This window comes from Bombina bombina, chromosome 1 (assembly GCF_027579735.1).
Source record: "Bombina bombina isolate aBomBom1 chromosome 1, aBomBom1.pri, whole genome shotgun sequence".
NCBI lineage: Eukaryota > Metazoa > Chordata > Amphibia > Anura > Bombinatoridae > Bombina > Bombina bombina.
Genome location: NC_069499.1, coordinates 75,525,235 through 75,537,568, shown reverse-complemented (window position 1 = coordinate 75,537,568; position 12,334 = coordinate 75,525,235). Strand labels below are relative to the sequence as shown.

At 40.3% G+C, this 12,334-nt stretch overlaps 1 protein-coding gene across 3 annotated transcripts in view; it reads left to right on the top strand.

Moving 5' to 3' along the window:
- EML1 (EMAP like 1) overlaps positions 1-12,334 on the top strand; it is a 167,779-nt gene that overhangs the window by 118,183 nt on the left and 37,262 nt on the right. For all 3 annotated transcript variants that reach the window (XM_053697472.1, XM_053697471.1, XM_053697470.1), the window contains 4 exons: positions 526-651; positions 1,134-1,265; positions 10,119-10,186; positions 11,928-12,016. In XM_053697472.1, coding sequence (XP_053553447.1) covers positions 526-651; positions 1,134-1,265; positions 10,119-10,186; positions 11,928-12,016 — 415 coding nt within the window. The remainder of the gene's footprint in view (positions 1-525; positions 652-1,133; positions 1,266-10,118; positions 10,187-11,927; positions 12,017-12,334) is intronic.

Below are 12,334 nucleotides of genomic sequence, written 5' to 3'. Positions count from 1 at the left end.
AAAAAATCAGTTTGTGAGCCGTAATTACACTGCAAAATATTTTACTGCTGGTTCGATCTAAACTCATGCCTCACCTGTATATGGGGGCTATCTTCATAGCGCATATTTCTAAACCTTTTGTTTTTACACAATACCCCTTTTAAAGTATTACAGATACTACTGCTTAGCTGGAAACCAATTGGTTAATTTTGACAAGCCCTTATCCACAAGGTAATTACCAATCTGTCCTCATATTGCACACAGTCCTCTCCTCGCAGTGATATATCATATAACATGAAACTCGCATCAACATTTTTAAATGATTATGGGAGACTCAAATTGGCAAAGGGGAAAGAGGAATGTGAATAATAAAGACAGAAAAAACATAATATGAATATCGTGACTTAATATGTTTATATAGAATGTACATGAATGACAGTGGTTTCTTTTTCTTAAGCTCAAAATAAGCATCTGCATTTTAACCTTTCCTCATCATTCATTTATTCATTTTAGTTTTATGTTTTCTTTTTATATTTCCTTTATCAGATTCCAGAGCAGTTCGGTCCTGTGCGTACTGTAGCAGAGGGAAAAGGAGATGTTGTGCTCATTGGCACAACAAGAAATTTTGTACTTCAAGGCACTTTATGTGGAGATTTCCACTCAATTACCCAGGTAAGTTATAGGAGCTGGTATCCCCTCCATATACTCAATATCTTGCATTTGTCTCCATTATGGATTTACTGCAAGAGAGTTATATCTAGGTTCTAGCAGCTGAACACATCTGGTGAGCCAATGACATGTGTAGCCACGAACTAGAAGCTAGCTCCCAGTAGTGCATTGCTGCTCCCAAGCCTACCTAGGTATGCTTTCCATCAAAGTATACAAGAGAACAGTCATTTTGATAAAATAAGTGAATTTAAGTCTTTATCTGAGCCATTAGAATTACATTTTTCCGCTTTTTTGGGTAAATACGATAAGGGTTTGTGTGGGCGTGACTTCTCTGTGCCCTTAGTGAACCCAACACGCTTACATTAAAGATGCCTAAAGACAGATCAGATGTCCCAGCTTTCAAAATCTTTTTGTCACCAAACCAGCTAAATTGTTCAGTGATGTGTATGTCCTTGTCACTTATGCTGTTTTACGTTCCTGTCTAGGGTCATACTGACGAGCTATGGGGACTTGCTGCTCACGCCTTAAAACCTCAGTTCTTAACCTGTGGTCATGACAAACACATAACATTATGGGACGCCATCAGTCATCGCCCAATATGGAACAAAATCATAGAGGTTTGTACCTGCTTTTTCTAGTTAACTCTTAAAATCTGCTCTACCAACTGAGTTAAATACGTGCTGTATATAAGGTGCTCAACCATTGCATAAATGTCAAAACTGCCTTTTATTTTCTTACAGCATTAAAATGTCTAATTTATTTTATAACATTATTGGCTTTAACTGTGGATTCCAGTAAGAATATTAAGCGGTTAGCGGTTTGTTGTAAATCATCTATATCAATACCCAGTTTTTCTGAACACATTCTCCGTACAATAACACAATTGTGAATACTGTTTTAGTTCTTTAAAATAAAATCACAATCACCTTTATCATCTTGCAGCCTTTTTTCTTCAGTAGTCTTTTTTTTTTTTTGCCAACCAGAATTCCATGCAGTTTGCCATGAGATTTATTCAGCTTACAGGCTTGCAGGGAAGTCGGACAGTTGGTAGTGACTTCGGGGCCAGTGATAAAAAGCCATTCATATACATCTGGGGCTGTTAGTGATCATTTTAAATCATCACTCCACCATTTAATCTGTATCCATTTAAAGGGACTTTCCTATGCAAAGTGACAAGTTCTTATTTGTTTGAGCAAGTCATTTTAGCATTATTGACCTTATATAATGGTGTTTAACTTCCACAAAGGGGTTAAACACAGGTTCTGCTTGGGATTGTCTGACATCACTGGGCCCCAACCATACAGATTTTTGGCAAGTGATATTGTTCCTAAATACCTTTATTGAAACATATGGATAGGTTATTAGGCATTTGCTGTTAGGGTTTTTAATACCTGGGGTGGTGACGCTTTCTGAGAGTGTCCCGAAATCGGTGATATCTTCTAAAACATTTTTTGTAGGCAGCTTGGTGGTTGCTCAGGGGCAGATTGCAAAACCAATAGCTTCCTGGGCAATTCTTTTACGTTTATTAGTGGCCATTGGGTTAGTATTAAGCCACCAATTAGAGAAAGGCAGAACATCCAGGCAGCTGAAAAGGAACAGCCAATGTTACTTTTCATCCAGTTGTTTTAACATTTGCAGAGATGACGTGTTTTACCTGCAGTTCATTCTCATCTATCTAAAATCATCCAGGATCTGTCCTTAAAGGGACATTCCAGCTAAAATTGGAATTCACATGGATGCATTTCACTTTAGAATAGAAGCATTTTTGTAATATGCACGCATTAGCAAAACTGCTTCTAATAAAAGCTAGAACTGTTTCACTGGTGCTCTGGGCAGCTGCAGCATCTAAAATGCTGGTGCACAGATAATATCCAGCTATGCTTCACATGCACGTGCACATATGTTGATGTATTTACATTTCTTTCATGTAATTAACAAGAGTCCATGAGCTAGTGACGTATGGGATATACATTCCTACCAGGAGGGGCAAAGTTTCCCAAACCTTAAAATGCCTATAAATACACCCCTCACCACACCCACAAATCAGTTTTACAAACTTTGCCTCCAAGGGAGGTGGTGAAGTAAGTTTGTGCTAGATTCTACGTTGATATGCGCTCCGCAGCAAGTTGGAGCCCGGTTTTCCTCTCAGCGTGCAGTGAATGTCAGAGGGATGTGAGGAGAGTATTGCCTATTGAATGCAGTGATCTCCTTCTACGGGGTCTATTTCATAAGGTTCTCTGTTATCGGTCGTAGAGATTCATCTCTTACCTCCCTTTTCAGATCGACGATATACTCTTATATTTACCATTTCCTCTACTGATTCTCGTTTCAGTACTGGTTTGGCTTTCTACAAACATGTAGATGAGTGTCCTGGGGTAAGTAAGTCTTATTTTCTGTGACACTCTAAGCTATGGTTGGGCACTTTATTTATAAAGTTCTAAATATATGTATTCAAACATTTATTTGCCTTGACTCAGAATGTTCAACTTTCCTTATTTCCAGACAGTCAGTTTCATATTTGGGATTATGCTTTAATTATCATATTTTTTGCTTACCTCAAAAATTTGACTTTTTTCCCTGTGGGCTGTTAGGCTCGCGGGGGCTGAAAATGCTTCATTTTATTGCGTCATTCTTGGCGCGGACTTTTTTGGCGCAAAAATTCTTTTCCGTTTCCGGCGTCATACGTGTCGCCGGAAGTTGCGTCATTTTTTGACGTTATTTTGCGCCAAAAATGTCGGCGTTCCGGATGTGGCGTCATTTTTGGCGCCGAAAGCATTTAGGCGCCAAATAATGTGGGCGTCTTATTTGGCGCCAAAAAATATGGGCGTCGCTTTTGTCTCCACATTATTTCAGTCTCATTTTTCATTTGCTTCTGGTTGCTAGAAGCTTGATGTTTGGCATTTTTTTCCCATTCCTGAAACTGTCTTATAAGGAATTTGATCTATTTTGCTTTATATGTTGTTTTTTCTCTTACATATTGCAAGATGTCTCACGTTGCATCTGAGCCAGAAGATACTACAGGAAAACCTCTGCCTGCTGGATCTACCAAAGCTAAGTGTATCTGCTGTAAACTTTTGGTAGCTATTCCTCCAGCTGTTGTTTGTATTAAATGTCATGACAAACTTGTTAATGCAGATAATATTTCCTTTAGTGATGTACCATTGCCTGTTGCAGTTCCCTCAACATCTAAGGTGCAGAATGTTCCTGATAACATAAGAGATTTTGTTTCTGAATCCATAAAGAAGGCTTTGTCTGTTATTTCTCCTTCTAGTAAACGTAAAAAATCTTTTAAATCTTCTCTCTCTACAGATGAATTTTTAAATGTACACCATCATTCTGATTCTTTGGACTCTTCTGGTTCAGAGGATTCTGTCTCAGAGATTGATGCTGATAAATCTTCATATTTATTTAAGATGGAATTTATTCGCTCTTTGCTTAAAGAAGTACTAATTGCTTTAGAAATAGAGGATTCTAGTCCTCTTGATACTAATTCTATACGTTTGGATAAGGTTTTTAAAGCTCCTGCGGTTATTCCAGAAGTCTTTCCTGTTCCTAATGCTATTTCTGCAGTAATTGCTAAGGAATGGGATAGATTGGGTAATTCATTTACTCCTTCTAAACGTTTTAAGCAATTATATCCTGTTCCGCCTGACAGGTTAGAATTTTGGGACAAAATCCCTAAAGTTGATGGGGCTATTTCTACCCTTGCTAAACGTACTACCATTCCTACATCAGATGGTACCTCGTTTAAGGACCCTTTAGATAGAAAAATTGAATCTTTTCTAAGAAAAGCTTATCTATGTTCAGGTAATCTTCTTAGACCTGCTATATCATTGGCTGATGTTGCTGCAGCTTCAACTTTTTGGTTGGAAACTCTAGCGCAACAAGTATCAAATCGTGATTCTCATGATATTATTATTCTTCTCCAGCATGCTAATAATTTCATCTGTGATGCCATTTTTGATATTATTAGAGTTGATGTTAGATTTATGTCTCTGGCTATCTTAGCCAGAAGAGCTTTATGGCTTAAGACTTGGAATGCTGATATGGCTTCTAAATCAACTCTACTTTCCATTTCTTTCCAGGGAAACAAATTATTTGGTTCTCAGTTGGATTCTATTATTTCAACTGTTACTGGTGGGAAAGGAACTTTTTTACCACAGGATAAAAAGTCTAAAGGTAAAAACAGGGCTAATAATCGTTTTCGTTCCTTTCGTTTCAACAAAGAACAAAAGCCTGATCCTTCGTCCTCAGGAGCAGTTTCAGTTTGGAAACCATCTCCAGTCTGGAATAAATCCAAGCCTGCTAGAAAGGCAAAGCCTGCTTCTAAGTTCACATGAAGGTACGGCCCTCATTCCAGTTCAGCTGGTAGGGGGCAGGTTACGTTTTTTCAAAGAAATTTGGATCAATTCTGTTCACAATCTTTGGATTCAGAACATTGTTTCAGAAGGGTACAGAATTGGTTTCAAGATGAGACCTCCTGCAAAGAGATTTTTTCTTTCCCATGTCCCAGTAAATCCAGTGAAAGCTCAAGCATTTCTGAATTGTGTTTCAGATCTAGAGTTGGCTGGAGTAATTATGCCAGTTCCAGTTCCGGAACAGGGGATGGGGTTTTATTCAAATCTCTTCATTGTACCAAAGAAGGAGAATTCCTTCAGACCAGTTCTGGATCTAAAATTATTGAATCGTTATGTAAGGATACCAACGTTCAAGATGGTAACTGTAAGGACTATATTGCCTTTTGTTCAGCAAGGGAATTATATGTCCACAATAGATTTACAGGATGCATATCTGCATATTCCGATTCATCCAGATCATTATCAGTTCCTGAGATTCTCTTTTCTAGACAAGCATTACCAATTTGTGGCTCTACCGTTTGGCCTTGCTACAGCTCCAAGAATTTTCACAAAGATTCTCGGTGCCCTTCTGTCTGTAATCAGAGAACAGGGTATTGTGGTATTTCCTTATTTGGACGATATCTTGGTACTTGCTCCGTCTTTACATTTAGCAGAGTCTCATACGAATCGACTTGTGTTGTTTCTTCAAGATCATGGTTGGAGGATCAATTTACCAAAGAGTTCTTTGATTCCTCAAACAAGGGTAACCTTTCTGGGTTTCCAGATAGATTCAGTGTCCATGACTTTGTCTTTAACAGACAAGAGACGTCTAAAATTGATTACAGCCTGTCGAAACCTTCAGTCTCAATCATTCCCTTCGGTAGCCTTATGCATGGAAATTCTAGGTCTTATGACTGCTGCATCGGACGCGATCCCCTTTGCTCGTTTTCACATGCGACCTCTTCAGCTCTGTATGCTGAACCAATGGTGCAGGGATTACACGAAGATATATCAATTAATATCTTTAAAACCGATTGTTCGGCACTCTCTAACGTGGTGGACAGATCACCATCGTTTAATTCAGGGGGCTTCTTTTGTTCTTCCGACCTGGACTGTAATTTCAACAGATGCAAGTCTCACAGGTTGGGGAGCTGTGTGGGGATCTCTGACGGCACAAGGAGTTTGGGAATCTCAGGAGGTGAGATTACCGATCAATATCTTGGAACTCCGTGCAGTTTTCAGAGCTCTTCAGTTTTGGCCTCTTCTGAAGAGAGAATCGTTCATTTGTTTTCAGACAGACAATGTCACAACTGTGGCATACATCAATCATCAAGGAGGGACTCACAGTCCTCTGGCTATGAAAGAAGTATCTCGAATTTTGGTTTGGGCGGAATCCAGCTCCTGTCTAATCTCTGCGGTTCATATCCCAGGTGTAGACAATTGGGAAGCGGATTATCTCAGTCGCCAAACGTTGCATCCGGGCGAATGGTGTCTTCACCCAGAGGTATTTCTTCAGATTGTTCAAATGTGGGGGCTCCCAGAGATAGATCTGATGGCCTCTCATCTAAACAAGAAACTTCCCAGGTATCTGTCCAGATCCCGGGATCCTCAGGCGGAGGCAGTGGATGCATTATCACTTCCTTGGAAGTATCATCCTGCCTATATCTTTCCGCCTCTAGTTCTTCTTCCAAGAGTAATCTCCAAGATTCTGAGGGAATGCTCGTTTGTTCTGCTAATAGCTCCGGCATGGCCTCACAGGTTTTGGTATGCGGATCTTGTCCGGATGGCATCTTGCCAACCATGGACTCTTCCGTTAAGACCAGACCTTCTGTCTCAAGGTCCTTTTTTCCATCCGGATCTGAAATCCTTAAATTTAAAGGTATGGAGATTGAACGCTTGATTCTTGGTCATAGAGGTTTCTCTGACTCCGTGATTAATACTATGTTACAGGCTCGTAAATCTGTATCTCGAGAGATATATTATAGAGTCTGGAAGACTTATATTTCTTGGTGTCTTTCTCATCATTTTTCTTGGCATTCTTTTAGAATACCGAGAATTTTACAGTTTCTTCAGGATGGTTTAGATAAGGGTTTGTCCGCGAGTTCTTTGAAAGGACAAATCTCCGCTCTTTCTGTTCTTTTTCACAGAAAGATTGCTATTCTTCCTGATATTCATTGTGGTTCCTTCATTATGTCCTAATCCTAAGAATTCTAAGGAGAAATCATTGCATTCTTTGGATGTTGTTAGAGCTTTGAAATATTATGTTGAAGCTACGAAATCTTTTCGTAAGACTTCTAGTCTATTTGTTATCTTTTCCGGTTCTAGGAAAGGCCAGAAAGCTTCTGCCATTTCTTTGGCATCTTGGTTGAAATCTTTAATTCATCTTGCCTATGTTGAGTCGGGTAAAATTCCGCCTCAAAGAATTACAGCTCATTCTACTAGGTCAGTTTCTACTTCCTGGGCGTTTAGGAATGAAGCTTCAGTTGACCAGATCTGCAAAGCAGCAACTTGGTCCTCTTTGCATACTTTTACTAAATTCTACCATTTTGATGTATTTTCTTCTTCTGAAGCAGTTTTTGGTAGAAAAGTTCTTCAGGCAGCGGTTTCAGTTTGAATCTTCTGCTTATGTTTTTTATTAAACTTTATTTTGGGTGTGGATTATTTTCAGCAGGAATTGGCTGTCTTTATTTTATCCCTCCCTCTCTAGTGACTCTTGTGTGGAAAGATCCACATCTTGGGTAGTCATTATCCCATACGTCACTAGCTCATGGACTCTTGTTAATTACATGAAAGAAAACATAATTTATGTAAGAACTTACCTGATAAATTCATTTCTTTCATATTAACAAGAGTCCATGAGGCCCACCCTTTTTTGTGGTGGTTATGATTTTTTTGTATAAAGCACAATTATTCCAATTCCTTATTTTATATGCTTCGCACTTTTTTTCTTATCACCCCACTTCTTGGCTATTCGTTAAACTGATTTGTGGGTGTGGTGAGGGGTGTATTTATAGGCATTTTAAGGTTTGGGAAACTTTGCCCCTCCTGGTAGGAATGTATATCCCATACGTCACTAGCTCATGGACTCTTGTTAATATGAAAGAAATGAATTTATCAGGTAAGTTCTTACATAAATTATGTTTTTGACCGGAATGTTCCTTTAAAGGGTTAGCAAACACATTGTAATTACAAGATTTTCTTTCTGCAGTTGTGCAATAAATTTGAGTGTGAATTTATTATTTTTTTATTCATGAACACCTTGTTTGCTGCAGTTGTTTTTAAGTAGCCAAACTCCACCCACCACTTGCCTTATTTCAAGGGACCAATAAAGACTTGATAGTCTGGAGTAGACACAGCTAGCCACTGTCATTATGTTAGCAAACATGTTTGTAGTTCTTATCTGATCATCTTTGCTAAAGTCTATTGTATGTGACAGGGTTTGGCTTGTGGATCCTGCTAGGTTTACTTTGAAGCACAGAACCAAGGATTTTGACGGCCGATAAGAACCATAGGCCCAACAAGTCTGTACAATTATTTCCTACAAGTATAACCTTATCTAGTTTGTAGGATAACTTTATGCTTGTTGTCCTTGGCATTCTTAAAGTCCCCCACAGTGTTTGTCATTACCACCTCTTGTGGAAGTTTATTCCATGAACCAATCACCCTTTCTGTAAAGAAGCTTCCTCAAATTACTCCTGAATATATTACCCTTCAGCTTGAGATCATGACCTCTTGTTTTTGAATTTAACTTTTTATGAAAAATGCTCACAGCCTCAGCTTTACTTAGCCCCAACTTTGAGTTCTTAGAACTGAAAAACCTGAAATTTTCTGACTTTAATTACAAGAAAAGGTGTACTATGCATAATTTAAATAGTTTCATTTGTAATTTCATTTTGCTAGGATTTACCATTGGAACAAATAAAGGGGACTTTCATTCATGAAGTATAAAATACTTCATGCTGAAAGCTCCTTTATTTGTTCCAAGTGATCGCCTCCACTGAGCTGCTAAGGCTTAGCATATTGCGGCCCCAAACCAGATTTCCCGCAATGCTATTGGCTAAGAGGTGGAAACGTCACCTCTCTGCCAGATAGCGAATATAGCTTTCTGCCGGTGAGCTTAGCAGCTCAGTGAAGGCGATTGCTTGGAACAAATAAAGAAGCTTTCAACATGAAGTATTTTATACTTCATGAATGAAAGTCTCCTTTTTTTGTTCCAATGGTAAATCCTAGCGTTTCACAAACGCTAGGATTTACCATCACTTTTTAAAGGGACATTAAATCCAAATTTTTTCTTTCATCATTCAGATGGAGAATACCATTTTAAACAACTTTCTAATTTGCTTCATTATATTGATATTCTTTCTTGAAAAGCATATCTAGATAGGCTCAGTAGCTTCTGATTGGTGGCTGCACATAGATGCCTCGTGTGATTGACTCACCCGTGTGCATTTCTATTTCTTTAACAAAGGATGTCTAAAGAATGAAGAAAATTAGATAATAGAAGTAAATTGGAATGTTTAAAATTGTATTCTCTGTCTGAATCATGTAATCCATTTTTTGGGTTTAATGTCCCTTTAAGTTAAAAAAGTTAAAGTTCATGAGTCTCTCTGTTCAATACAAACACAAAGACCTTTTATGAGTCAAAACTATTTTCTCTTCAATTTTTACATTTGTCAGTGGGGATCACTGACACAGGTGGCTTCCACGGTCTCATATTGTGAGTTACAATTAGTCATTAATTATTACACTTTGCTCTCTTGTGGTAACTTGATTTATGAGTAGGCCACAAATATAATTCATTATAGATGGTGAGTTGTCTGTGGTGACCAGGGATATGGACCTCCAGAGATCTATCTAAGAAATGTAAGATACACATTTTAGTTTTTGTTTTTTAAATGTTGTATTCGCTCTATTTTAAATAGAGGCTTATGGCAGCCTAAAAGTAAAATGTATTAAATAATAACCCGGACGATGAGGCCATGACTGAAATAAGATACAGTTGAATTTTTTTAATAAATTGTTCTCTCTGCATTTTATATTTGAATAGTTATTCTGAATGTCATGTGGGATATGTTTTTGTAGTTATGCTAATCTCTTTTTAAAGAACCTTTTTTTTTTGTCTCCTCATTTTAGGATCCAGCTCAATCTTCAGGGTTCCACCCAAGTGGTTCTGTTGTAGCAGTAGGGACTCTCACTGGGAGGTAAGATATGCTGTTTTAAGTGTTGTAAAAGGTAATCTCACAAACACACCCACACACAGACACTCTTGTGCAACACACAGACACTCTTGTGCAACACATGCCACACACAGACACTCTTGTGCAACACATGCCACACACAGACACTCTTGTGCAACACATGCCACACACAGACACTCTTGTGCAACACATACCACACACAGACACTCTTGTGCAACACATACCACACACAGACACTCTTGTGCAACACATACCACACACAGACACTCTTGTGCAACACATACCACACACAGACACTCTTGTGCAACACATGCCACACACAGACACTCTTGTGCAACACATACCACACACAGACACTCTTGTGCAACACATACCACACACAGACACTCTTGTGCAACACATACCACACACAGACACTCTTGTGCAACACATACCACACACAGACACTCTTGTGCAACACACAGACACTCTTGTGCAACACACAGACACTCTTGTGCAACACACAGACACTCTTGTGCAACACACAGACACTCTTGTGCAACACACAGACACTCTTGTGCAACACACAGACACTCTTGTGCAACACACACCACACACAGACACCCTTGTGCAACACATACCACACACAGACACCCTTGTGCAACAGATACCACGCACAGACACTCTTGTGCAACACGTGCCACGCACAGACACTCTTGTGCAACACGTGCCACGCACAGACACTCTTGTGCAACACATACCACACACAGACACTCTTGTGCAACACATACCACACACAGACACTCTTGTGCAACACATACCACACACAGACACCCTTGTGCAACACGCGCCACGCACAGACACTCTTGTGCAACACGCGCCACGCACAGACAGACAGACACCCTTGTGCAACACGCGCCACGCACAGACAGACAGATACCCTTGTGCAACACGCGCCACGCACAGACACTCTTGTGCAACACATACCACACACAGACACCCTTGTGCAACACGCGCCACGCACAGACACTCTTGTGCAACACGCGCCACGCACAGACAGACAGACACCCTTGTGCAACACGCGCCACGCACAGACAGACAGATACCCTTGTGCAACACGCGCCACGCACAGACACTCTTGTGCAACACGCGCCACGCACAGACACTCTTGTGCAACACGCGCCACGCACAGACACTCTTGTGCAACACGCGCCACGCACAGACACTCTTGTGCAACACGCGCCACGCACAGACACTCTTGTGCAACACGCGCCACGCACAGACACTCTTGTGCAACACGCGCCACGCACAGACACCCTTGTGCAACACGCGCCACGCACAGACACCCTTGTGCAACACGCGCCACGCACAGACACCCTTGTGCAACACGCGCCACGCACAGACACCCTTGTGCAACACGCGCCACGCACAGACACTCTTGTGCAACACGCGCCACGCACAGACACTCTTGTGCAACACGCGCCACGCACAGACACTCTTGTGCAACACGCGCCACGCACAGACACCCTTGTGCAACACGCGCCACGCACAGACACCCTTGTGCAACACGCGCCACGCACAGACACCCTTGTGCAACACGCGCCACGCACAGACAGACAGACACCCTTGTGCAACACGCGCCGCACACAAGTCGGGACCCAGTAAACATGGTGTTACGACCTAGTAATGGGTCCTGAACCTATTATTTAGCTCACACGTCATGCAGTTACATAGCTTGCTGATTTTTTTTGATTTTTTTTGACAGGTGGTTTGTTTTGGACACTGAGACCAAAGATTTGGTTACCGTCCATACAGATGGGAATGAGCAGTTATCTGTGATGTGTTACTCACCAGGTCAGTTTATCATCATCCACAACACAGAAATAACCAAATATTTCTCCAAAAATGAAAGTAGGAAATAGTGAACTTTATAATGTTGCATTTTGATTCTATTAGTTATTAGTTTCAATAGGATTTTTTGTGTGGACTTGATCACCAGCAAATTGCAAGTGTGTTTTATAAGCAATGCTAAAATAAAAAGGTATAGGCATTTATAGTCACAGGGGTACCCTTTAGAGCTCTTTGGTCACAGTGCTCTGTCAACATTGCAACCACCTAAGTGCGTCTACGGTATAATGACCAATGTAATACATGGAGAGCCGAAATTCCTAC